The 25,462-nt window shown below is 45.6% G+C and overlaps 2 protein-coding genes and 1 long non-coding RNA gene across 3 annotated transcripts; 1 reads left to right on the top strand and 2 right to left on the bottom strand.

The window, feature by feature from the left end:
• Positions 1–7,810: 7,810 nt before the first annotated feature.
• Positions 7,811–8,206, bottom strand: LOC139837983 (uncharacterized). Its single transcript, XM_071827325.1, has one exon. The coding sequence runs from the start codon at positions 8,204–8,206 to the stop codon at positions 7,811–7,813; it is 396 nt and encodes a 131-aa protein (XP_071683426.1).
• A 1,466-nt stretch (positions 8,207–9,672) lies between these two features.
• On the bottom strand, positions 9,673–12,241 carry LOC139837982 (uncharacterized). Its single transcript, XM_071827324.1, has 4 exons — positions 12,226–12,241; positions 11,128–12,138; positions 9,826–10,689; positions 9,673–9,680 (listed from the first exon to the last, which is right to left on the bottom strand). Exons 1-4 carry the CDS (start codon positions 12,239–12,241, stop codon positions 9,673–9,675), a joined length of 1,899 nt encoding a protein of 632 aa, XP_071683425.1.
• A 5,500-nt stretch (positions 12,242–17,741) lies between these two features.
• Positions 17,742–21,118, top strand: LOC127342288 (uncharacterized). Its single transcript, XR_007876500.2, has 2 exons — positions 17,742–20,635; positions 20,840–21,118. It is a non-coding gene; the product is annotated as an uncharacterized lncRNA (long non-coding RNA).
• Positions 21,119–25,462: the final 4,344 nt, after the last annotated feature.

The following is a 25,462-nucleotide window of genomic DNA, read 5'->3' as shown; positions in this document are numbered from 1 at the left end:
AAATTTTTGAAGCTTCACTTGTTCTATCTTCCTATGCTTGTCACTTTACTCTTCATGAACTTGTTTATTTACAAGATTCCTTTTCATAGGAAGCATGTTAGGCTTAAATTTGTTTTGAATTTGCCTCTTGATGCTCTCTTTTGCTTCAAATACTATTTCTTGCGAGTGCATCATTAAAACTGCTGAGCCCATCTTAATGGCTATAAAGAAAGAACTTCTTGGGAGATAACCCATGTGTTTATTTTACTACAGTACTTTTATTTTGTATTTGAGTCTTGGAAGTTGTTACTAATGTAGCAACCTCTCTTTATCTTAATTTTATTGCATTGTTGCGCCAAGTAAAGTCTTTGATAGCAAGGTTGATACTAGATTTGGATTACTGCGCAGAAACAGATTTCTTGCTGTCACGAACTTGGGCAGAATTCTCTGTAGGTAACTCAGAAAAATATGCAAATTTACGTGCGTGATCCTCAGATATTTACGCAACTTTCATTCAATTTGAGAATTTTCATTTGAGCAAGTCTGGTGCCTCTTAGAAATTCGTCTTTACGGACTGTTCTGTTTTGACAGATTCTGCCTTTTATTTCGCATTGCTTCTTTTGCTATGTGGGATGGATTTCTTTGTTCCATTAATTTCCAGTAGCTTTGGGCAATGTCCAGAAGTGTTAAGAATGATTGTGTCACCTCTGAACATGTGAATTTTTATTATGCACTAACCCTCTAATGAGTTGTTTTGAGTTTGGTGTGGAGGAAGTTTTCAAGGATCAAGAGAGGAGGATGATACAATATGATCAAGGAGAGTGAAAGCTCTAAGCTTGGGGATGCCCCCGTGGTTCATCCCTGCATATTTCAAGAAGACTCAAGCATCTAAGCTTGGGGATGCCCAAGGCATCCCCTTCTTCATCGACAAAATTATCAGGTCACTTCTCTTGAAACTATATTTTTATTCGGTCACATCTTATGTACTTTACTTGGAGCGTCTGTATGTTTTTTTTGTTTTTGTTTGAATAAATGATTGTGTGGGAGAGAGGCACGCTCTGCTGGTTCATATGAACACATGTGTTCTTAGCTTTTAATTTTCATGGCGAAGGTTGAAACTGCTTCGTTAATTGTTATATGGTTGGAAACGGGAAATGCTACATGTAGTAATTGGTATGATGTCTTGAATAACTTGATACTTGGCAATTGTTGTGCTCATGTTTAAGCTCTTGAATCATATACTTTGCACCTATTAGTGAAGAATACATAGAGCTTGCTAAAATTTGGTTTGCATGATTGGTCTCTCTAAGGTCTAGATATTTTCTGGTAAAGGTGTTTGAACAACAAGGAAGACAATGTATAGTCTTATAATGCTTGCAATATGTTCTTATGTGAGTTTTGCTGTACCAGTTCATGCTTGTGTTTGTTTCAAATAACCTTGCTAGCCTAAGCCTTGTATTGAGAGGGAATACTTCTCGTGCATCCAAAATCCTTGAGCCAAAAACTATGCCATTTGTGTCCACCATACCTACCTACTACATGGTATTTCTCCGCCATTCCAAAGTAAATTGTTTGAGTGCTACCTTTAAAATTTCCATCCTTTATCTTTACAATATATAGCTCATGGGACAAATAGCCTAAAAACTATTGTGGTATTGAATATGTACTTATGCACTTTATCTCTTATAAGTTGCTTGTTGAGCGATAACCATGTTCCTGGGGACGCCATCAACACTTTGTTGAATATCATGTGAGTTGCTATGCATGTTCGTCTTGTCTGAAGTAAGGGCGATTTACCATGAGTTGAATGGTTTGAGCATGCATATTGTTAGAGAAGAACATTGGGCCGCTAACTAAAGCCATGATCCATGGTGGAAGTTTCAGTTTTGGACAAATATCCTCAATCTCTTATGAGATTATTAATTGTTGCTAAATGCTTATGCATTAAAGAGGAGTCCATTATCTGTTGTCTATGTTGTGCCGGTATGGATGTCTAAGTTGAGAATAATCAAAAGCGAGAAATCCAATGCGAGCTTTCTCCTTAGACCCTTGTACAGGCGGCATAGAGGTACCCCTTTGTGACACTTGGTTAAAACATATGTATTGCGATGATAATCCAGGTAATCTGAGCTAATTAGGACAAGGTGCGGGCACTATTGGTATACTATGCATGAGGCTTGCAACTTGTAGGATATAATTTACATGATACATATGCTTTATTACTACCTTTGACAAAATTGTTTCTTTCTTTCAAAATCAAAGCTCTAGCACAAATATAGCAATCAATGCTTCCCTCTGCGAAGGGCCATTCTTCTACTTTTATGTTGAGTCAGTTTACCCATTTCTCTCTATCTTGGAAGCAAACACTTGTGTTAAATGTGCATTGATTCTTACATACTTTCTTATTGCACTTGTTATATTGCTTTGCATTGACAACTATCCATGAGATATACATGTTACAAGTTGAAAGCAACCGCTGAAACTTAATCTTCCATTGTGTTGCTTCAATGCCTTTACTTTGAATTTATTGCTTTATGAGTTAACTCTTATGCAGGACTTATTGATGCTTGTCTTGAAAGTACTATTCATGAAAAGTCTTTGCTATATGATTCAATTGTCTACTCATTGCATTTACATTGCTTCGAATCGCTGGATTCATCTCATATGCTTTACAATAGTATGATTAAGATTATGTTGGTAGCATGTCACTTCAGAAATTATCTTTTTATCGTTTACCTACTCGAGGACGAGTAGGAACTAAGCTTGGGGATGCTGATACGTCTCCGATGTATCGATAATTTCTGATGTTCCATGCTTGTTTTATGACAATACCTACATGTTTTGTTCACACTTTATATCGTTTTTATGCATTTTCCGGAACTAACCTATTGACGAGATGCCGAAGTGCCAGTTCCTATTTTCTGCTGTTTTTGGTTTCAGAAATCCTAGTAAGGAAATATTCTCGGAATTGGACGAAATCAACGCCCAGCATCTTAGGATTGCATGAAGCTTCCAGAACACCCGAGAGCCGCTAGAGGAGAGCCACAGGGGGCCCACACATGGGGCTGGCGCAGCCAGGCTAGGGCCCGCGCCACCCTATTGTGTGGCGGCACCGTACCCCCTCCGACTCCGCCTCTTCGCCTATTTAAGCCTCCTCGACCTAAATCTTCGAGACGGAAAAGCCACGGTACGAGAAACCTTCCAGAGCCGCCGCCATCGCGAAGCCAAGATCTGGGGGACAGGAGTCTCTGTTCCGGCACGCCGCCGGGACGGGGAAGTGCCCCCGGAAGGCTCCTCCATCGACACCACCACCATCTTCATCACCGCTGCTGTCTCCCATGAGGAGGGAGTAGTTCTCCATCGAGGCTAAGGGCTGTACCGGTAGCTATGTGGTTAATCTCTCTCCTATGTACTTTAATACAACGATCTCATGAGCTGCCTTACATGATTGAGATTCATATGAGTTTTGTATCACTATTCATCTATGTGTTACTCTAGTGATGTTATTAAAGTACTCTATTCCTCCTCCACGGTGTAATGGTGACAGTGTGTGCATCGTGTAGTACTTGGCGTAGGTTATGATTGTAATCTCTTGTAGATTATGAAGTTAACTATTGCTATGATAGTATTGATGTGATCTATTCCTCCTTTCATAGTGTGAAGGTGACAGTGTGCATGCTATGTTAGTACTTGCTTTAGTTGTGTTGATCTATCGTGCACTCTAAGGTTATTTAAACATGAATATCGAATATTGTGGAGCTTGTTAACTCCGGCATTGAGGGTTCGTGTAATCCTACACAATTAGTGGTGTTCATCATCCAACAAGAGTGTGGCACCCCGAATTCAAATATCCGAGATACCCGTTATGCATTCACTCATGATCCCATGATCAGTGTAACATGAGCACATAACCGAACTAATAATCAGAGTTACAACATCCATTACATAGTACTGAATAATAAAAAGTCTTACAAACGGTCTCATGACCAAGTCTTACATAATTGCCACTTCGGGCTGAATTCAAACATCAAAATGCAGCGGATACAAGTAGCTTCGTTGGGCCCAAGTCATGCCTTAAACCCTACAGGCAGCTGACCGGGAAACGTCCTAAGTCGCATAGTCATCCTGATAACCTCCATCATCTTCAAAATCCTCCTCATAGTCTGGCCAAGTAAATAGCCAGGGACAAAGCCGTGAGTACATTTTGAATTGTACTCGCAAACCATTTACAAAGTAACATAACAAGGAAAATGAGGTACCAAGGTCTAACTAGGGGATCAAGAGGGAATGACCACTTATGTAACAAGAAATATGTTATGTAGACGAGAAGAAGTGTTTTAGTGGGATTAGCATCTCAACTTCATGGGTGAAGGAGATGAGAGAATATAGCTAAGACATTACTACTCGACTCAATTTAGGAAGATCTTTCACGACATAAACACTTAGGAAGGGTAGACCCAATTTTTATCAATTTCTATCCGACCACCTCATTGTGGTCATCAACCATTTTTCCAGTACTCCAAGTACTCCAACACAAATCCCGTTTCTTTCCTTTGTCAAACATTTTCATAAACAAATCACATCAGGCTAAGCAACAGCCAATCCAACCGTCCATGACCGCGGACACGGCTATTCAAATAGATTTAACTCTGCAGAGTTTGCGCACTTTACCCACAAGATCTGATAAATCCGCCGGGATCATCCCCGGGCCATCATACGAAAGTATGTGGGTATCGGATAACCAGTCGAAGCCTTTCGCCCATTCTAATTAGCAAGAGGTCCTACCCTATGGAGTATGTACCTCCCCGGCACCGTGGCAGCTCACCTCCTTTTGAGCGTGGCTCCACCTCCAAGCCAGGAGACCCATAGTGTCTTCCGGACGGGTCAGTCTCGAAGGCCTCCCGTTATACTATTGTCCCAACCTCGACAACCCGGACTCGGGGGTATCCGTACCCTTGTATAGTTATGCGGTGCCTCATGCTAAAGAGAACGAACGTCGAGCTAAGCCCCGTGCCCATGTTGGAGTAATGTGGTTGCGCTAGTTTGTTGTCATGGGTGAGTACTTAGGCGCCAAAGTTTTCGTAATATCCCAACCACTTTCTCATCCCCATCATTTTTACCCAATCCTTTCCTTTCTCAAATTCTCACTTGGGCATAACATTATACCCAAGGTTTTAACAAAAACTTTTACAAAAAGGTAGAACCTTGAGGGTTTTCCCAACCTAAAGTTTATGTGTGAACTAAGATGTATAATAGCATAATGATTGCCATCATAACATGAAGGGGTGTCAAGGTCATCCATACTCCAATTGAGCATGAATGGAGATGATCAAAAAGTAGAGCAATTTTAATGATATCATCCCAAGTGTTTACTAGAATTAGGGTGTCAAATGGTGATGAAATGTGATTCACATACTTAGAGTAAGTACGCAAAATATCGAGAGTGGACATTACACACTTGGTGGCAAGTATGTAAAAGAATCAAATTAAGCAAACCCAAGGAGACGCAATAAATCAAGAGACCAAGGGTGGCAAGATCACAATCAAGAACATAGAGAACAAGGGATCAAAGTAAATGGCTTGCCTTGGCTGGCTAGTCCCTGGTCTTCTTCAACACCTTCTCCAAAATCTTCTCCTTCGGCTTCTCCCACGTTCGTATCTAACGTCGCGAAAAATAAAAGGGCAACATACAATCAACACATAACTCAAGCATCAAGTTTTAAAAGTATAAGGTAAAGCATGCAGGGGTGTATGTTGTATCAAAGTAAAAACATGCATTGGCCAAATTTATAGGAAAAAGGGTTGGGGTGGGGGAATTAAATAACAACAAATTTTTAATGAACAACATTTCATGTGACACACCATTTTTACAAACAAACCAGAATTATTTCTTACAGGGACCCATATTATTTTTCTGAGATGGACAACATTAAAACAAGATCATCACAATTGGAATCAGTCAAAAATATTAATTCTATGATTTTAGGATTTTTGTGGAGTATGCAGAATACATAGAGCAAGTTTAATACACTAAAATTCGTATAAAAATCCTAAAAATATGAGGTCAGTGGCATGTGAAAGGTCTTGAAAATATCTTTCTAACGTCACTGGTTTCATTTGATTTCGAATTTTAGATCACAAGTTATAAGCAATTTGGTTCACAGGTTTTAAATTCAAAAACAGAAATGTTAAATTTATTTTCAAACTGGAAATGGGCGGGAAGGGGTTTTTGGGCCGTGCTACGTGCGAAACGGGCCGGCCCAGGAGAATTTGCCACGCGGGCAGGAGGAAATAAAGAAGAAAATTAAAAGAAAAAGGGGGAGGCCCGCAGCAGGCCAGGCCTGCATGGCCACACTGGCCTGCATGGCCCATGCAGCCGTGGGATGGAGATCGGATGGCCTAGGGCCATCGTCTCCATCTCGCGGTCTTCAGGCACGCACGGGGCAGCCGGCGGAAGGCGGGGCAGGGACGGCCAGGCTTACCGGCGACGGCGGAGGCACGGTGGCGGGGTCGAGGCGGGTCGGGGTCGTCGCGGAACGGGGCGGGGTCGGCTTGGGCGGCGTCCTGCTCCTCCTCCCTGCTTCTTCCCGACGGCGACGCTCCCGCGGTGCTCCACGGGCAGGGCTTCGCGGCGGCATCCTCGGGCAGGTCTGGGGAGAAAAAGAAGGGCAGGGTGAGGTGCTGCTTGGCCAGGGGTGAGTGAAGAAAAAGGAGGGAGAGAGGGGTGTCGACGGCGGCGGCTCGGCGACCTTGGCGGTGATCGGGCGGGGCTCCGCCGTGCAGTAGCGAGCAGCAGCCCAGAGCAGCGCCCTGGGCGCTCTCTGGAGCGTCTGTGGAGTTGGGGGAAGGGAGTGGGGAGTGTGTGAGGGTGGAGGAGGGGCGCGGCACCCTTTTTATAGGCGAGGCAGGGCAACGGGCGGGCGTCAGGCGGTGGCGCCGGCCAACCAGCGCGCGAGGGCTGGCGTCATCGCGTGGGGCCGCGATGACGTTCGCGCGGTGGCGCCAGCATGCGGGGGAGTCGAGGCGGTCGCGCGGTTCCGAGGCGCGAGGGAGGCGATCGAGGCGACGCCCTGTCGCGTCGTCTGCGTGCGTGCGCGCGTTCCAGAGTGGGGGCGTGGGCTAGGGTTTTGGGGCGAGCTGGGCTGCTCGGTTTTGGGCCAGAGAGGGGGTGAAGAGAGGGGAGAGGACTCCAGGGGTCCAGGAGAGGGGTGGGTGCGGGCCAGATGAGTTGGGCTAGGGTGGTGGTGCAAGGGCACCAAGTTTGAGAGGGAAAAAGAATAAAGGAAGAAGGGGGGTAGTGTACCCCTAGGGTTTGGCATAAACCAGAGGTGGAGGGGAGAGGGGAGTACAAAGTGAGGGTGTCACTTGTCCGGCCATAAGAGAGAAAAGAGAGAGAAAAGTTGCAAAGAAAAGAGAGGGGGAAGTGTCCCTCCTTCCTCGGGTTTGCTCTAAAAGAGAGAAAAAGAGAGGGGTATGGTGAGTGAAGAGGAAAAAGTGGCATGCCAAGGCATGTACACTTGTGTGCTCCAATATGAGGTGAAGAAGGAAAAACTTATAAGCTGTCACACTAGTGGTGCAAAGAAAGAAAATTCTCTCATTTAATTTTGGTACAAAAATTTGATACTAAGGGTTTTAGTGTGAGAATTGAATCATGAACACATACTTCCAACATATTTTAAGCAACACAACATGCTATGCAACACTAGGTAGCAATGTATGAAAAGTTTTTGTTGGCCCATTTTTTTTTTAAACTAGAAAATATGCAGGGTTTGAAAAGTGGATTGTGACAGACCTTCCCCCCTTAAAAGAATCTCGTCCCGAGATTCCGGATCTAAGAGCTGAAGAGATATGGGAACTCGCTCCTAAGATAATCCTCCCGTTCCCAGGTGGCTTCCTCCTCAGAATGGTTACTCCATTGCACCTTGAAGAACTTGATATTTCTTCTCCGAGTGACCCTTACGGCTTCTTCCAGGATTCGAAGTGGTTTCTCGCGGTATGTTAAATCTTGGTTTAGGTCGATAGAGCAGTGGTCGATGTTCTTGAAGACCTCGGGCTTGTCAGGTACTTGGAGGCATTTCCGGAGTTGGTAGACATGGAAGACATCATGAAACTCAGACAGTTCTGCGGGTAGCTCCAGTTGATATGAGACTTCTCCGCGGCGACCAAGGACCTTGAAAGGACCAATGTACCTTGGTGCCAACTTGCCCTTGACATGGAAACGTTGCATTCCTTTGAGAGGGGTGACAGGAGGTACGCAAAGTCTCCGCTGTTGAATGTCACTTCTCGGCGTTTGGGGTCAGCGTAGCTCTTCTGGCGAGATTGAGCAGCCTTCAAGCGATCTCGGATGAGTTGGACTTGTTCTTACGCTTCTCGAAGTATATCAGGCCCGAACACTTGACTTTCTCCAGTCTCGGACCAATTGAGAGGGGTGCGAGACTTGCGCCCATAGAGTGCTTCAAACGGTGCCATCTGGAGGCTGGCCTGGTAGCTGTTATTATAAGAGAACTCCGCAAAGGGGAGACAGTCTTCCCATTTTGTCCCATAGGCTAGAACACATGCGCGGAGCATATCCTCTAAAATCTGGTTTACTCTCTCAGTCTGTCCTCCGGTTTGTGGGTGGTAAGCTGTGCTGAAAGAGAGCTTGGTCCCTAAGGCCTCGTGTAACTTGCTCCAGAATCTAGAGGTGAACTGTGTGCCGCGATCGGATACAATTCTCTTGGGAACTCCATGGAGACTGACAATCCGAGAGATATAAAGGTCTGCCAAGCGATGTCCATTGAAAGTAGTCTTGACGGGAAGGAAATGAGCGACTTTAGTCAGTCGATCCACTATGACCCAAATAGAGTCGTGTCCGCGGCTGGATCGGGGAAGTCCAGTGATGAAATCCATTCCTACTTCTTCCCACTTCCACACAGGGACCTTTAATGGCTGAAGCAAACCTGCCGGGCGTTGATGCTCTGCCTTGATTCGCTGACATACATCACACCTAGCGATGAAAAAGGCAATGTCGCGCTTCATCCCATGCCACCAGAAAATCTCCTTGAGGTCCTGGTACATCTTGGATCCGCCAGGGTGAATGGAGTAAGGAGTATTATGAGCTTCTTCCATAATCAGGTTTTCAGTTCAGGGATAGTTGGTACACAAAGACGTCCATTGTACCACAAGATTCCTTCTCCGTCCACGGAAAATCCAGCCACTTCCTCTTTGTCCATACGGCGTTTGATACCTTCAATACTCTCATGACCTTTCTGAGCTTCCTTGATTTGATCCCGGAGGGTCGGCTGAACTTCCAATGTGGCTAGAAAACCATGGCTAACGAGTTCCAGGCCGAACTCTTCAAACTCTTGGTATAGCATAGGTTTTTCAACTTTGAGACGGGCATTCAGCGAACATGGTTCGCGACTGAGAGCGTCGGCGACTACATTTGCCTTCCCAGGGTGATAGTGAATACTCAGATCATAGTCCTTTATCAGCTCTATCCATCTCCTTTGTCGCATATTCAGCTCCCTCTGAGTGAATATATACTTGAGACTCTTGTGGTCGGTGTAAATTTCACACGATTTCCGATGAGATAATGACGCCAAGTCTTGAGTGCATGAACTACGGCAGCTAATTCCAGATCATGGGTTGGGTAGTTCATTTCATGTGGCCGCAGCTGTCGGGAGAGGTAGGCGATAACTTTCCCTTCTTGCATCAGAACACTACCAAGTCCGAGCTTGGAAGCGTCGCAATAAATTACAAAGTCCTTGGTGACATCAGGCATGGTGAGGATAGGGGCAGACACAAGACGCTTCTTGAGTTCTTGGAAACTGGCTTCACATTGTTCGGTCCATTCAAATTTCTTACCCTTCTTGAGCAACATGGTCATGGGCTTGGCGATACTTGAGAACCCTTCTACAAACTTACGGTAGTAGCCTGCCAATCCGAGGAAGGATCTCACCTCGGTTGGGTTAGTTGGCGGCTTCCGATCCATGATAGACTTGATGAGAGAGGGGTCGACGGAGACTCCTCCAGCGGACAGGACATGGCCAAGAAATCCAACTTCCTTGAGCCAAAACTGACATTTGCTGAATTTAGCATAGAGTTGGTGCTTTCTCAAGGTTCCCAAAACGAGTCGTAGATGCTCTTCATGTTCTTCTTCACTCTTGGAGTAGACTAAGATGTCATCGATAAATACTACGACGAACTTGTCGAGGTAATCCATGAAGACCTTGTTCATGAGATTCATGAAGTAGGCTGGAGCATTGGTTAAGCCGAAGGACATTACGGTGTGCTCAAACAATCCGTAACGGGTGGTGAAGGCTGTTTTGGGGATATCCGACTCTCGTACTTTGAGCTGATGGTAACCAGTACGGAGGTCAATCTTGGACAAAACTCGGGCTCCATTCATTTGATCAAACAAATCTTCGATCTTGGGAAGGGGATATTTATTTTTGATGGTCATCTCATTGAGTTTTCGGTAATCCACGCACAGGCGGATGGTACCGTCGCGCTTGTCCACAAATATGACGGGAGATCCCCATGGCGAGGCACTAGGTCGTATTAGACCTTTACTCAACATATCATCCAATTGTTTCTTGAGTTCAATCAGCTCTTGGGGGTTCATGCGATAAGGCCTCTGTGCTATGGGTGCTATTCTAGGGATAAGTTCGATGATGAACTCGATATCCCTGTCAGGGGGCATACCGGGCAACTCTTCTGGGAAAACATCTGGATACTCACAAACGATTGGGACAAGATCGATGGGGGTTCCAGAGATACTTTGCTTACAGAAGGCTTTAGATGATGGCATAGTGGCGGTGTATTTTATTTGGATCCCTTCACTATTGGTTAAGGTGATAGACTTATGAGCACAGTCAATGTGGCCTTGGTATCTAGTCATCCAATCCATTCCCAGAATTACTTCCAATCCTTGGGCTCCTAGGACGATGAGGTCGGCTTGGAAGGGGACACCTAAGATTTCTACCGGAACTTGTTTACAAGATAAGCGAGTTTTAGCGGTGGATCCAGGTATTTGAACTAACATGAGTCTATCCATTAGGGTGGGTGTCATTTTACTTTTCTTGACAAAGGGTTTGGTAACAAAGGAATGTGATGCACCGGAATCAAAAAGAACTTTGGCGGGGGTGGAGTGGACTAGGAACGTACCCAGCACAATATCAGGAGATTCTTCAGCTTCTTCGGCATTGGCATGATTCAGGTGTCCTCTAGCAGTATTAGCCTGCTTCTTAGGTGGGGGCTTCCTCCCGGTTGCAGCACGAGCTTGGCCTTGATTTGGTCTTGGTGCATTGGGGCGTTGAGCCGGGTTCATCTTGGTGGGGCATTCACGAGAGAAATGTCCAGGCTGTCCACAAGCGAAACATCCTTCTCCTTGAGGGCGAGCATTCGGGTTGTTGCGGGGGTTGTTGTTGAAGTTTCCTCCTCCAGAACGAGGCTGCACAGTCTGGCGGTTGGTGTTGTTGTTGGAGGGGCGATAAGCGGGGGCTGGTGCTCGCTGTGGTTGAGGCGCCGGCCTTGGTGGAGGCTGGCCGCGGAACCTAGCATTGCTGGGTCCACTCTGCTGCTGCTGCTGCATCTTGCGCTTGCGGGTCTCATAGGCTGCCTTGCGCTTTGACTCCACCATGATGGCGGCATCCACCAAAGATTCCAGATCAGGGTAAGGAACGGCCACGAGAATACTCTGAATCTCCTCATGAAGACCATTAAGGAAACGGTCCCTCTTCTTCTCATCAGTGTCTGTGTCCTGAGGTGCATATCTAGCCAAGGTGTTGAACTTGTCCAGGTAGTCGATCACACTACCATTGTTCTGCTTAAGGTTGAAGAACTCATCTCTCTTGATCTTGATTAAACCGGAAGGGATATGGGCTTTGCGGAACTTAGCAGTAAACTCCTCCCAAGTGATCACATGATCTTCAGCTTGCATTGCCTTGATATTCTCCCACCAAGCTCTTGCGGGTCCGGCGAGAAAGTGAGTTGCAAGAACCACCTTCTCATTCTCGCCTACAGCCGCGACTTCCAAATTGTTCTCGATTGTACGGAGCCAATCGTCCGCATCAAGAGGGGCGGTGCACTTGGTGAATACTGGTGGATTAGTATTCTGGAAGTCCCTAAGCTTGGATCTTGGGCCGTCTTCACCATCACCTCCATTGTTGTTGTTTCCTGCGGCAAGCTGCGCAATATTCTGCAGAGCCACAATGTTTGCTTGACTTTCAGCGCGGGCGGCCTAGCGGTCTTCCATAAGGATACGAAGGATTTGAGCCATGTTGGGTTCAGGTGGGGGTGGAGGGTCATTCTGGTGCGCTCCGCGGCGAGTGTCAACCATCTGATGAGATGAAGACATGAGACAAAAGGGAACAATTTTGATAGGCGAGTTCTTTCTAAGGGGGAGGGGTGTCATGATGCATAAAAACTTGTTGAAAAACTCGAAAGATAAAGAAAGCATGAAACCAAAAGCAACCATCATCATAACATAGTCATCACCAAAAGATCAAAGTTCACCACATCAAGGTCACCATAGGACCAACATCGTTCTACACGATTACATAAGGGACATCATACATAACTAGCGATGGTGCAAGCGCTCAAACTAGTCGTCGTCAAGGATGATGGTGTCATCCTTGGTCGGCGGCTCCTCAAACGGCGGCTCCTCGGGGTCTTCCTCCTCGGACGACTCGCGAGGGGTAGAGGGTGCTGGCTCTTCTGGCTCATCATTGATGAAGTTCTGGTCATCCTCATCTTCCTCGCTCGGGTTGTTACAATCATAACCTTCTTCGTCCATATAGTCATCATCGTCACTAAGGAGGGCAGCATTCTCCTTACGAAGGTCCTCGCCATCATCCTCCTGCTCCTCTATCTTAGTTTCAGCCTCGCGGAGTGCCTTCTTAAGGTGTGCCACCTTCACCTTAAGCATGTACTTGGCCTCTCTTGCCCGAAGCTTGAGCTTCCGCTGGCGGCGAGCTCTCCTCCTCATCTCCTCAAGGTCTGTCTTGGTCTCGTCCAACTCATGCTTCAGCATCTCCTGTTCCATCCGGCTGATATCGAGGCTGTTCTGGGTCTTGCCGAGGATGAACTCCATTTGGGCAGCGTGGCGTCCGAGGGGGCAGACGTACGGCACGATGGTGGGAAGGCCCTCCTCGTCACGCCGCCCAAAGTGAGCATAAGGGAGGTTCTTCTCCTCGAGCTCGGCGCGGTGGTGGTAGGTGAGGCGTGCAAGAGCCGCCTGGAGCGCATGGATCAAACCGTCCTCCCACGTGCGCTCGAACAGCTGGATCTCGAACTCCGGGAGCTGCTTGACGTGGGAGCCCCGGATGGTGCAGACGATCATCCAGGACAAGTCCCCGTCATGAGGCTCCATCTGCCCGCCCTTCACCTCGGGGCGGAGGCGACCGACGGCGTGACATACGTCGATCAGGGCAGTCTCAAAGAGGAACAAGGGCTGCGACTCTCCCACCTGACGGCTCCGAGTGTACATAACTTCCTCCATCTACACAAAATTTTAGGGTTAATACATGTAGTAATATGATAAGTGTGCAAAATTTTAAGGTACATAATATAAAATAATTAAGATTAATGCAAGTATTTTATCTCTAAGGAGAAAAATTTAGGGGAGAGACTAGGCATTCTTTCAGCTTAGAGTCATCTCGTTTTTGATATTGAAAAATAGTTTTGTCCTAACATTAACGTCCATGCTAACTAAGGCTTTCCCTAGAGTCAGGATGGCTCTGATACCAGCTCTGTGGCACCCTGAATTCAAATATCCGAGATACCCGTTATGCATTCACTCATGATCCCATGATCAGTGTAACATGAGCACATAACCGAACTGATAATCAGAGTTACAACATCCATTACATAGTACCGAATAATAAAAAGTCTTACAAACGGTCTCATGACCAAGTCTTACATAATTGCCACTTCGGGCTGAATTCAAACATCAAAATGCAGCGGATACAAGTAGCTTCGTCGGGCCCAAGTCATGCCTTAAACCCTACAGGCAGCTGACCGGGAAACGTCCTAAGTCGCATAGTCGTCCTGATAACCTCCATCATCTTCAAAATCCTCCTCATAGTCTGGCCAAGTAAATAGCCAGGGACAAAGCCGTGAGTACATTTTGAATTGTACTCGCAAACCATTTACAAAGTAACATAACAAGGAAAATGAGGTACCAAGGTCTAACCAGGGGATCAAGAGGGAATGACCACTTATGTAACAAGAAATATGTTATGTAGACGAGAAGAAGTGTTTTAGTGGGATTAGCATCTCAACTTCATGGGTGAAGGAGATGAGAGAATATAGCTAAGACATTACTACTCGACTCAATTTAGGAAGATCTTTCACGACATAAACACTTAGGAAGGGTAGACCCAATTTTTATCAATTTCTATCCGACCACCTCATTGTGGTCATCAACCATTTTTCCAGTACTCCAAGTACTCCAACACAAATCCCGTTTCTTTCCTTTGTCAAACATTTTCATAAACAAATCACATCAGGCTAAGCAACAGCCAATCCAACCGTCCATGACCGCGGACACGGCTATTGGAATAGATTTAACTCTACAGAGTTTGCGCACTTTACCCACAAGATCTGATAAATCCGCCGGGATCATCCCCGGGACATCATACGAAAGTATGTGGGTATCGGATAACCAGTCGAAGCCTTTCGCCCATTCTAATTAGCAAGAGGTCCTACCCTATGGAGTATGTACCTCCCCGGCACCGTGGCAGCTCACCTCCTTTTGAGTGTGGCTCCACCGCCAAGCCAGGAGACCCATAGTATCTTCCGGACGGGTCAGCCCCGAAGGCCTCCCGTTATACTATTGTCCCAACCTCGACAACCCGGACTCGGGGGTATCCGTACCCTTGTATAGTTATGCGGTGCCTCATGCTAAAGAGAACGAACGTCGAGCTAAGCCCCGTGCCCATGTTGGAGTAATGTGGTTGCGCTAGTTTGTTGTCATGGGTGAGTACTTAGGCGCCAAAGTTTTCGTAATATCCCAACCACTTTCTCATCCCCATCATTTTTACCCAATCCTTTCCTTTCTCAAATTCTCACTTGGGCATAACATTATACCCAAGGTTTTAACAAAAACTTTTACAACAAGGTAGAACCTTGAGGGTTTTCCCAACCTAAAGTTTATGTGTGAACTAAGATGTATCTAAAGGTATAATTGATGCCCCCCATAGGGGGCCTCACAGTGCATCCACGTCCGGCACTAGGCACGCACGGGCTGGCCGCTCAGCTTCATTTCTCTGCATCTGCTTGGGCCACGTGTCATGGCACGATTGGCTGAGAGAGCAGGGGAAGGAAATATCTATCGGGATCCAGAGAAAAAAGGCAGCGGGTCTCCTCCTCCCCTGATTTTTTCCTCTCCCTAGCTGCCTCCCTCCTCCCCGATTTCCTCCTCTCCCGAGGCTCTACTCGTCCAGGTCGCAGCACGCCGCCGCGGGAGCAGCGCCGGCTCACGAGTAGCAGCAGCGCCGGCGGCTGATGCAGGAGAGAGAGGAGTAGGTGCACCATCTCGGCGACCTCCTCCGCGGCGGCGAGCGAGGCGCGGGTACGGGCCGCCGCGTGGGCAACGCGACGGCGGGCCTGCCCTCGAACCGCGCATCAACGTGGTGCAGGAGGGCGTCGGCGGTGCCGCAGAGCTCCGGGCCGACGGCGGAGAGGCGGAGCACGGGGCCGCCGAGCGGGGCCGCCTTGGAGGGCGTGAAGTGCAGCGGTGCGGCGGCCTTGTAGGGGAGCGCGACGTGGAGGCGCCACGCCACGGGGCAGCCGTGGGAGCCGTAGACGCGGACCACATCGTCGGGGTCGGGGTCGACGGAGACAATCCCCCTCCTCTCCTCTCTTGAGCCGCCGCCGGCGCTCTCCACCGAGACGGCGTCATGCCGTGCCTTGCCTCCACCATCTCTCTAGGCAGTTGCCTGGCTGAAGCAGTGGGTCGTCGCATCTTGGGGCATAGTCTGTGCAGGGAAGGCGACTAGATATGGAGTGGCGACGGGCTGCAGGGCGCCATAGCTGAAGGAGATGGACCTCAACATGTGGAGCGGGAATGGAAGATGCAATCTGATGCTGGGGTTAGACCTCCACCGTCAGCCTTCTCTGCCTCATCGCCGATCTCGTGATAATGCAGCAGTCAGTAGGTGAGGCCTAGATTTGAGGCGCATTCGAGGAGCAACGCTCGGCTCCGGTTTGGCCGGACGGATGACAAGCAGCAGCGCAAGACGCTGGCCAACAACACAACAGTTAGCCCTCCTCTGCCTATTCTCTTTGCAAGGATCTACAGGTTTTCCCTCTTCTATTTCTCTCTATCAAACGCTACTCTTCAAGAGGCTGTGATAAAAGTGGAGGCAGACTCTACCTATTTGATTTAGCTCCTAAAACATCTCATCTTGATTTGTGCAGATCTGTTTTTACTGCTGCATGGAAAGTGTTTGATGAAAATCCTAGATAAAATTAATGTATGCAAGGAATCGGTCATTGGTAACATCTCATAGGGTCTGGTTATAGTTTTGACTATGCATACTATTAAATAGTATGTATTTGTGGAGTGCAGTCTGTAAAAGGACAAGTGCGACATACCGAAATGCAACTTAGATTCAACCTCCATCTTTTCTAGATTTTTAGACTGAACATTATCACTATTAAACTAGAGTAGTTTTCAGATGCTACAGATATATGGCAGGTCCTGATGTCATATGCTACAAAGAATTTAATTTATGGAGTGAGTTGTATAGATATTTTTGGCTGATTGGTCTTCTCAATTTTTTTAAAGGTGGACTTGGACCTTGGAAACTAAACGATGAAACAATTTAGCCAATGCTGCAATACTCGGATTTCTAAATATCATGTAGAGGATGAGTGTCAGTGCTACAATTATCCTTGCTGGTTGCTTTGGCATCCTATTCAAATCGACAACATCCATTGCTTTGTTTTTGTTTGATATTGGACATTTTGTGTTCTCATGCAAGTGTTGCTGTGCTTGTGGCCTGGTTGCTCTCGGTGGTGATTCCTCATGTTCGAAAATCAAGTTTTGCTCTTAGTCCACCGCCATCCCTTCCCTGACTCTTTTTCCTCGTGACAAAATTGGTTCAGTTTCTTGCATATCTAAAAATTGTACCTGCATATTTTCAAGTTGTGTTTCAGGAATTGATTCATTGCGGATGATTTACTTTTACACATGCTGATAATGGTGGCGCTACGATGAGGATTCGAGGTTCCACTCTCTCAGTTAAGATCCACTTTTTGTATTGAATTTGTATGGAATTACTCCAAATTAGTGTGTGCAAAAGAAATATCAATGCTAATTAGTTTTACACTGGAAAAACAATGCGTCAGTATATGAACTTTTCAGTCTTATGTATCCACAGATTAGTGGCTTATAAAAAACCAATAGCATCCTTGAATCGGACAAATGGACCTGTCATCTTTTAATCGGACTGCAGCCAAGTGGTCAATGCTATGCATCAGGGAAGAGAATCGCTCTCCAACCTTAGAAGCATCCTTTCAGATTTTATTGTGGAAGCTTCTTGCTGTCAACAATGGACCTGTATTCATGTAAAAAGAGCAAAAAATGCTGTAGCTCATGAGTGTGCTGCATATGTGCAGCAGGTAGGTGGTACGTATGTCTGGGATTTGCTCTTCCCAGAACGTGTTACCAATGCCTATGCTCTGGATTGTAACCGAATTATGTCTCTTGATTAATTGAAACTTTTTAAAACTCAAAAAAAAAAACCAATAGCATACATTGACTCCTCATCTGATCCAGGTATGACGTCGATTTGCCGTTCTCCCAGGTTTCTCTCTCTGAATAGTGATTGTCATTAATTCAAATAAGATCATCTGTGTGGAGTATCCTGGATAAGAGTAGCAGACATGGAGATGCCTGCATATTCTATACGTTTGTTTTCATGCATTTCTTTGTTTCTTTAGTTTACCTCTATGTTTTCCTGCTCGCTGAGTCAAGTGGCTCTTTTTTGGTTCGTTATTCCTGCTTGTTCTTTGCTACACTTGAATATTTCATATACCTTTCCACTAATCTCTCGCACTAACCTTCCTTCTTTATTAACTTCAGACAAGAAAATGGATGTATTTCTTGAACTGGTGATAATTACACTTCAAGAAGCAAGGCATGACAAAGAGTAATGAATATTCTTCCAAGCATAACTATTACCATGCATGTGGATTACCTGCTACAGATATTCCACATGGGTACTGTGATGCTACACAGATTACCTCTTACGTGTTTCTATTGAGAATTAGACAAACCTTGATAAAACATAGTTATCATGTTTGATGGGAAACATATATAAGAAACTAAAATAGTTTGCTCTCATAATCAATTTCTTGCCTGGGGTTGAAGAGCCCGCAGATGGCATAAAACACTAAGAATTTCATTGTGATGGACATATTTTGAACCCTCACATCGTGCAACACTGCATACATCAACTCTTGGATTATGCTATGTATTGCCTCGAGCATTTTCAGAGGTGACAAATCTTGCATGCAACCTTCCTTTTTCTTCTGGTGTGATCAAAACTATATAAAAACCATGAGTAATTGACTGAAATTGTGTGTGTTTCTGATCATGCTAGATATTTCTTATGAGAGCTTCAGTAAAATCCTTCACTTATTGTAAATTTGGCAAGACGCATTGTTTATTTACTGAGAAGTTGTCTCTTATAGATGATTATTCGTAGCTTGCTGGAATAGACTTCTTCAGGGGACACCAAACACTGTCGATTGATTTAAATTTTGCTCATATTTATTCTGACACTTCATCAGTTGTTTGTTCTAATTCCATGTCAGATATAGCTGAGAAGCTACATCAGATGAGTTCTTTACTTCACTAAAGATATTGATTTCTCCCCCTCACTTAATTTATCTATCGGAAGCTCTTATCCACTTCGCTGACGATACAAGCCACTTGAAGTTTGCATGGACTGATGCATGCCACAATATCTTTACTCTAGGTGTGATTGGAATACATGATCTTTGAGTTTGGTTTTTCTGAAGAACTACAACCTGCCCTTCCTGTTTTAATTGTCATGGTGTGTTCTCGGTACAAGCGATATAGTTAAATTTAAGAAATATAGTAGCTTGCAGCTAAGCTCATTATATTTTTGGTCTATACATGTGATATAATTAAATTTAGCGAAAAATATTAGCTTATGTTGAGGTATTTCAGTTTTGATCATTATACAGTTCACTGCCTTCTGAGCCCATTGTAGGATAAATAGCAAGGTCCTTTGTTTTCTTATGAAGTTTCTTCATAACTAATTGTACTCGGAGGCATCTTCTTGCTGAGTTAAGGTTTTTTTTTTAAAAAATGAAGACCATCTATATGAATTAAAGCTGGACATGCTCTTGCTGAGTTACTTCTTGGGCCAGTTTGATTTTTTCATTACGTTTTGTCAGATTCCTTTTATTGCATCTTCCGTTTGTATTTGTTCAAACTATCAGAGAACTTGGAGTTGAGACTAAGAATCTATTTTTATCCTCTTTTGTCATATATATCTTGCAGAATGTTCAGCAGGTTATGTGCTAATTTTTCATCTGGCAAACAGAACTTCCTCTACGTAGGAAGTATATATTGAGTTTGATTGTGTGTTGATATTGAGTGCTCGCAAGAAATTGAAATAGGCTAAAGATTAGTTTACTTTGGTAATCTATGTTCAGTAGCATTTTCCAAATATATGTTTCAGTTATCCTGCAAAAAGACTTCAGTTGAGTTGAATTCAGTTACAGGACTGAACAATTAGGGATTTGTACATACATATTTCGTTGTGATCTGTGGCATAATTTTTGTTCATGTGCCTTACTAGCTATAGTCTGTAGAATGACACTTATCATTGGTATTGGTTCTACGCTACAACTTATTTTACGACTTTTGCATAGTTGTCAACATGTTTATACTAAATCTTTTAGCTAGCTCCTAATATTTCACTATTCTATTGTTTTGTAGTACACTTGTGCAGTACATGGTAAGAAGCTTTTGGAATAGGGTGTTCACTAGGGAGTTGGCAATGGGAAGTCTGCAAATATGTCCTGACAAGTTGGTTGTGGATGAACTTCTTGGGCCGGTGTATCCAATTCTTTCAACTCCTTAGGCAGACGGTAGACGTTCTTATTATTCCATAATCGGGCAAATGGGATCCAGACACATTCTTCTCTCCTGGCATGGCTCATGCAGATACCTCTTTGTCAAGCTAACTGATGATTTTACTACATGGCAACATACTAAAGGTGGCGTTTATTCAGTCAAGTCAGCCTAAAGCTGACACGAGCTAATTGCCTAAATTTTGGTATCTGAACTTCCTATAAACAGTGTGAAAATAGAGATGACCATGCTTTGTAATTTCAAGTATCATGTTTACTATGACATAGTTGGCATACTTTATCTTCAGATCATTTGCTATGCTATCTACTGTACTTTGAGAGAGAATGGTTTCACAAGATTTTAGTCTATACTATATTCAACCTGTAAGACAAGCTCCCTAACCTTTTTGATGAACAAGGAGGCATCATGAACTAACTGACGCATTTTTGTAGGTCTACACATTTTCCAGAAACAGCTGTTGTAGGCCAAGGACTGCCTGGAGTTGTCCACCTGTTGCGGTGGCTCCTGTTTGGCTTACTCAATTTTGACGGAAGGAAGGTAAGTTCTTCAGCCTGAGGGCACCCGTGTTGATACATATCTGAACTTTCACTCTAATACATGGTAATTTTGCTCAAATGCTCTAATTGCCTGAACATGTGTTAATCCTTTCGGTGTTTGGCCCTATCAAGTACAGTAATATATAACTGCTGGTCATAGTTGATTTTCTTTCATAACACTAAATTTGTAACCTGCCCTACACAGGCTATGTAACTCCAGTACCGACTGACATACCCACATGAAGGGTGGTAGGTGAGGAAGGATGTTGTAAACTGCGCGCAGTTTCTAGGCGAGAACAGTAGTGTCCCAGATGTAGCGGTTCACTTTGTAGCAACTTTTTTTCTCTATTTTGCATTTGTTGCCCGGTGAAGTGAACAAGGTCTGTGTGTGGTTCTGGCTGAATACATACCTTCTAGAGTACTATATATCTAAAGTTTGTTATTACCTATGAACATTTCTGTTAATCAAATCAACAATGTGTCATTGATTCAAAAGTCCCAGTTCATTTAAAAATCATCCTTGGGACATGCTACGAACAAGATTATCTAGAGAGTACTTTTGCTATTCTTTACTTTTGTTAGTCCTGAAAAACAGTGTTAGATATTGCAATAATTTTTTACATTTTCCTGATTATATGTAAATGTTTGTGATTTCGATGTTTCATTTTTTATCGTTGTTATGCAAACCGTACATAGGTGAGAATTCAGCGGGGTCGTGCGCCAAGGCGCACATCTAAATCTAGTAATAGCATAATGATTGCCATCATAACATGAAGGGGTGTCAAGGTCATCCATACTCCAATTGAGCATGAATGGAGATGATCAAAAAATAGAGCAATTTTAATGATATCATCCCAAGTGTTTACTAGAATTAGGGTGTCAAATGGTGATGAAATGTGATTCACATACTTAGAGTAAGTACGCAAAATATCGAGAGTGGACATTACACACTTGGTGGCAAGTATGTAAAAGAATCAAATTAAGCAAACCCAAGGAGACGCAATAAATCAAGAGACCAAGGGTGGCAAGATCACAATCAAGAACATAGAGAACAAGGGATCAAAGTAAATGGCTTGCCTTGGCTGGCTAGTCCCTGGTCTTCTTCAACACCTTCTCCAAAATCTTCTCCTTCGGCTTCTCCCATGTTCGTATCTAACGTCGCGAAAAATAAAAGGGCAACATACAATCAACACATAACTCAAGAATCAAGTTTTAAAAGTATAAGGTAAAGCATGCAGGGGTGTATGTTGTATCAAAGTAAAAACATGCATTGGCCAAATTTATAGGAAAAAGGGTTCGGGGGGGAATTAAATAACAACAAATTTTTAATGAACAACATTTCATGTGACACACCATTTTTACAAAAGAACCAGAATTATTTCTTACAGGGACCCATATTATTTTTCTGAGATGGACAACATTAAAACAAGATCATCACAATTGGAATCAGTCAAAAATATTAATTCTATGATTTTAGGATTTTTGTGGAGTATGCAGAATACATAGAGCAAGTTTAATACACTAAAATTCGTATAAAAATCCTAAAAATATGAGGTCAGTGGCATGTGAAAGGTCTTGAAAATATCTTTCTAACGTCACTGGTTTCATTTGATTTCGAATTTTAGATCACAAGTTATAAGCAATTTGGTTCACAGGTTTTAAATTCAAAAACAGAAATGTTAAATTTATTTTCAAACTGGAAATGGGCGGGAAGGGGTTTTTGGGCCGTGCTGCGTGCGAAACGGGCCGGCCCAGGAGAATTTGCCACGCGGGCAGGAGGAAATAAAGAAGAAAATTAAAAGAAAAAGGGGGAGGCCCGCAGCGGGCCAGGCCTGCATGGCCACGCTGGCCTGCATGGCCCATGCAGCCGTGGGATGGAGATCGGATGGCCTAGGGCCATCGTCTCCATCTCGCGGTGCTGGGCACGCACAGGCGGCCGGCAGAGGCGGGGCAGGGACGACCAGGCTTACCGGCGACGGCGGAGGCACGGTGGCGGGGTCGAGGCGGGTCGGGGTCGTCGCGGAACGGGGCGGGGTCGGCTTGGGCGGCGTCCTGCTCCTCCTCCCTGCTTCTTCCCGACGGCGACGCTCCCGCGGTGCTCCACGGGCAGGGCTTCGCGGCGGCGTCCTCGGGCAGGTCTGGGGAGAAAAAGAAGGGCAGGGTGAGGTGCTGCTTGGCCAGGGGTGAGTGAAGAAAAAGGAGGGAGAGAGGGGTGTCGACGGCGGCGGCTCGGCGACCTTGGCGGTGATCGGGCAGGGCTCCGCCGTGCGAGCGAGCAGCAGCCCAGAGCAGCGCCCTGGGCGCTCTCTGGAGCGTCTGTGGAGTTGGGGGAAGGGAGTGGGGAGTGTGTGAGGGTGGAGGAGGGGCGCGGCACCCTTTTTATAGGCGAGGCAGGGCAACGGGCGGGCGTCAGGCGGTGGCGCCGGCCAACCAGCGCGCGAGGGCTGGCGTCATCGCGTGGGGCCGCGATGACGTTCGCGCGGTGGCGCTAGCATGCGGGGAAGTTGAGGCGGTCGCGTGGTTCCGAGGCGCGAGGGAGGCGATCGAGGCGACGCCCTATCGCGTCGTCTGCGTGCGTGCGCGCGTTCCAGAGTGGGGGCGTGGGCTAGGGTTTTGGGGCGAGCTGGGCTGCTCGGTTTTGGGCCAGAGAGGGGGTGAAGAGAGGGGAGAGGACTCCAGGGGTCCAGGAGAGGGGTGGGTGCGGGCCAGATGAGTTGGGCTAGGGTGGTGGTGCAAGGGCACCAAGTTTGAGAGGGAAAAAGAATAAAAGAAGAAGGGGGGTAGTGTACCCCTAGGGTTTGGCAAAAACCAGAGGTGGAGGGGAGAGGGGAGTACAAAGTGAGGGTGTCACTTGTCCGGCCATAAGAGAGAAAAGAGAGAGAAAAGTTGCAAAGAAAAGAGAGGGGGAAGTGTCCCTCCTTCCTCGGGTTTGCTCTAAAAGAGAGAAAAAGAGAGGGGTATGGTGAGTGAAGAGGAAAAAGTGGCATGCCAAGGCATGTACACTTGTGTGCTCCAATATGAGGTGAAGAAGGAAAAACTTATAAGCTGTCACACTAGTGGTGCAAAGAAAGAAAATTCTCTCATTTAATTTTGGTACAAAAATTTGATACTAAGGGTTTTAGTGTGAGAAGTGAATCATGAACACATACTTCCAACATATTTTAAGCAACACAACATGCTATGCAACACTAGGTAGCAATGTATGAAAAGTTTTTGTTGGCCCATATTTTTTTTTTAAACTAGAAAATATGCAGGGTTTGAAAAGTGGGTTGTGACAAAGAGAGTGTAGAGTATAGCATTTATCTATTTATTCTGTTATGTGATCAATGTTGAGAGTGTCCACTAGTGAAAGTATGATCCCTAGGCCTTGTTTCCCAATACTGAAATCACTGCTTGTTTACTGTTTTACTGCATCTGTAATGCCTGCAATATTACCACCATCAACTGCACGCCAGTTGTAGCATCAAGTATTTTCTGGCGCCGTTACTACTGCTCATATTTATTCATACCACCTCTATTTCACTATCTCTTCGCCGAACTAGTGCACCTATTAGGTGTGTTGGGGACACAAGAGACTTCTTGCTTTGTGGTTGCAGGGTTGCATGAGAGGGATATCTTAGACCTCTTCCTCCCTGAGTTCGATAAACCTTGGGTAATCCACTTAAGGGAAACTTACTGCTGTTCTACAAACCTCTGCTCTTGGAGGCCCAACACTGTCTACAAGAATAGAAGCACCCGTAGACATCAGGCACAAATTGGAGAAGACAACCATCTAGCTACTTCTTGGGCCCATAGTCCAGGGATGAACTACTCACGCATCACTTCGGAGGCGAGCATGGCGATGTAGATGCCTCCGGCGATAATTTCCCCCTCCAGCAGGGTGCCGGGAAGAGCTTCAGAACCCCCGATATGGGTTCTGCAATGGCGGCCGTGACGGAACTTTTCGTGGTTGGAGGCTCGGGTATTCAGGGTTTTCCCAAGTTCGTGAATAAATAGGCGGGAGGGGGGTGAAGTCGGTGGAGGCCAAGGTTGAATGGATCATAGCGAACAAGAGGGGGTGAATGGGCGCTACGCTATTTTTATGTCTTTTTACAATTTTAATGCAACACGGAAGTAAAGGTGATAGCTTTGATGTTTGAGGTGATCCTACTATGATCCTAGGCTAGTACAATAAGCAAAGGAACCTAGCATGATAGTAAATTTAAGGAGCGGCAACCGGAGGGCGCGGAGACGAGCCGAGGTTTGTTTCCTGCAGTTCCTCCCACAAAAGGGAGTACGTCTGCATTTAGGAGGTGCTAGCCTCACACAAGAGGCTAGGCGGCCACACCACGAAGGAAGGCCTCACCTTCTTCCTCGAGAGAGCTCCACAAAGGGGCTCCCCCTTCTCCACTAAGGCACCGGTCGAGGCGGTGGTTCCTTCACAAGGTTGGGGCGAGCTCCACAACACTAGGAGGCTCCCAACACCCTATGGAGCTAGCAGAACTCCAAGCTAGCCTCCATAGGAGCACTTCCTCAAAGATCCCACAATAGGAACCCTAACAACAAGATCCACTAAGGACTAGATGGTATTGGTGAAATCTCTCTTGGTAGAACTATAGATCGGGGCCTCCTCCACCACTCCACAAAGTTTGAGCAAGATTGATTGGGTAGGTGGGGAGATCCTCAAGATCTAAGCTCAGCAACAATGGAGGAGAGAGAGAGAGAAGAGATAAAATCGAGCTGGGGAAGTGATACGTCTCTGACGTATCGATAATTTCTTATGTTCCATGCCACATTATTGATGATATCTACATGTTTTATGCACACTTTATGTCATATTTATGCATTT

Source organism: Lolium perenne, chromosome 3 (genome assembly GCF_019359855.2).
Source record: "Lolium perenne isolate Kyuss_39 chromosome 3, Kyuss_2.0, whole genome shotgun sequence".
Classification (NCBI taxonomy): Eukaryota; Viridiplantae; Streptophyta; class Magnoliopsida; order Poales; family Poaceae; genus Lolium; species Lolium perenne.
The sequence above is the reverse complement of the archived record's forward strand: the minus strand, read 5'-3'. Positions and strand labels throughout refer to the sequence as shown.

What these genes read in the sequence shown, in the direction of transcription:
- LOC139837982 (XM_071827324.1), bottom strand. An exon ending in ATCTCCTGATATTGTGCTGG is followed by an intron (nt 10,690 to 11,127) that starts GTACGTTCCTAG and finishes GTGAGTATCCAG; the next exon opens with ATGTTTTCCCAGAAGAGTTG.
- LOC139837983 (XM_071827325.1), bottom strand. Translation starts at nt 8,206, where the DNA reads ATGCAACGTTTCCATGTCAAGGGCAAGTTGGCACCAAGGTACATTGGT.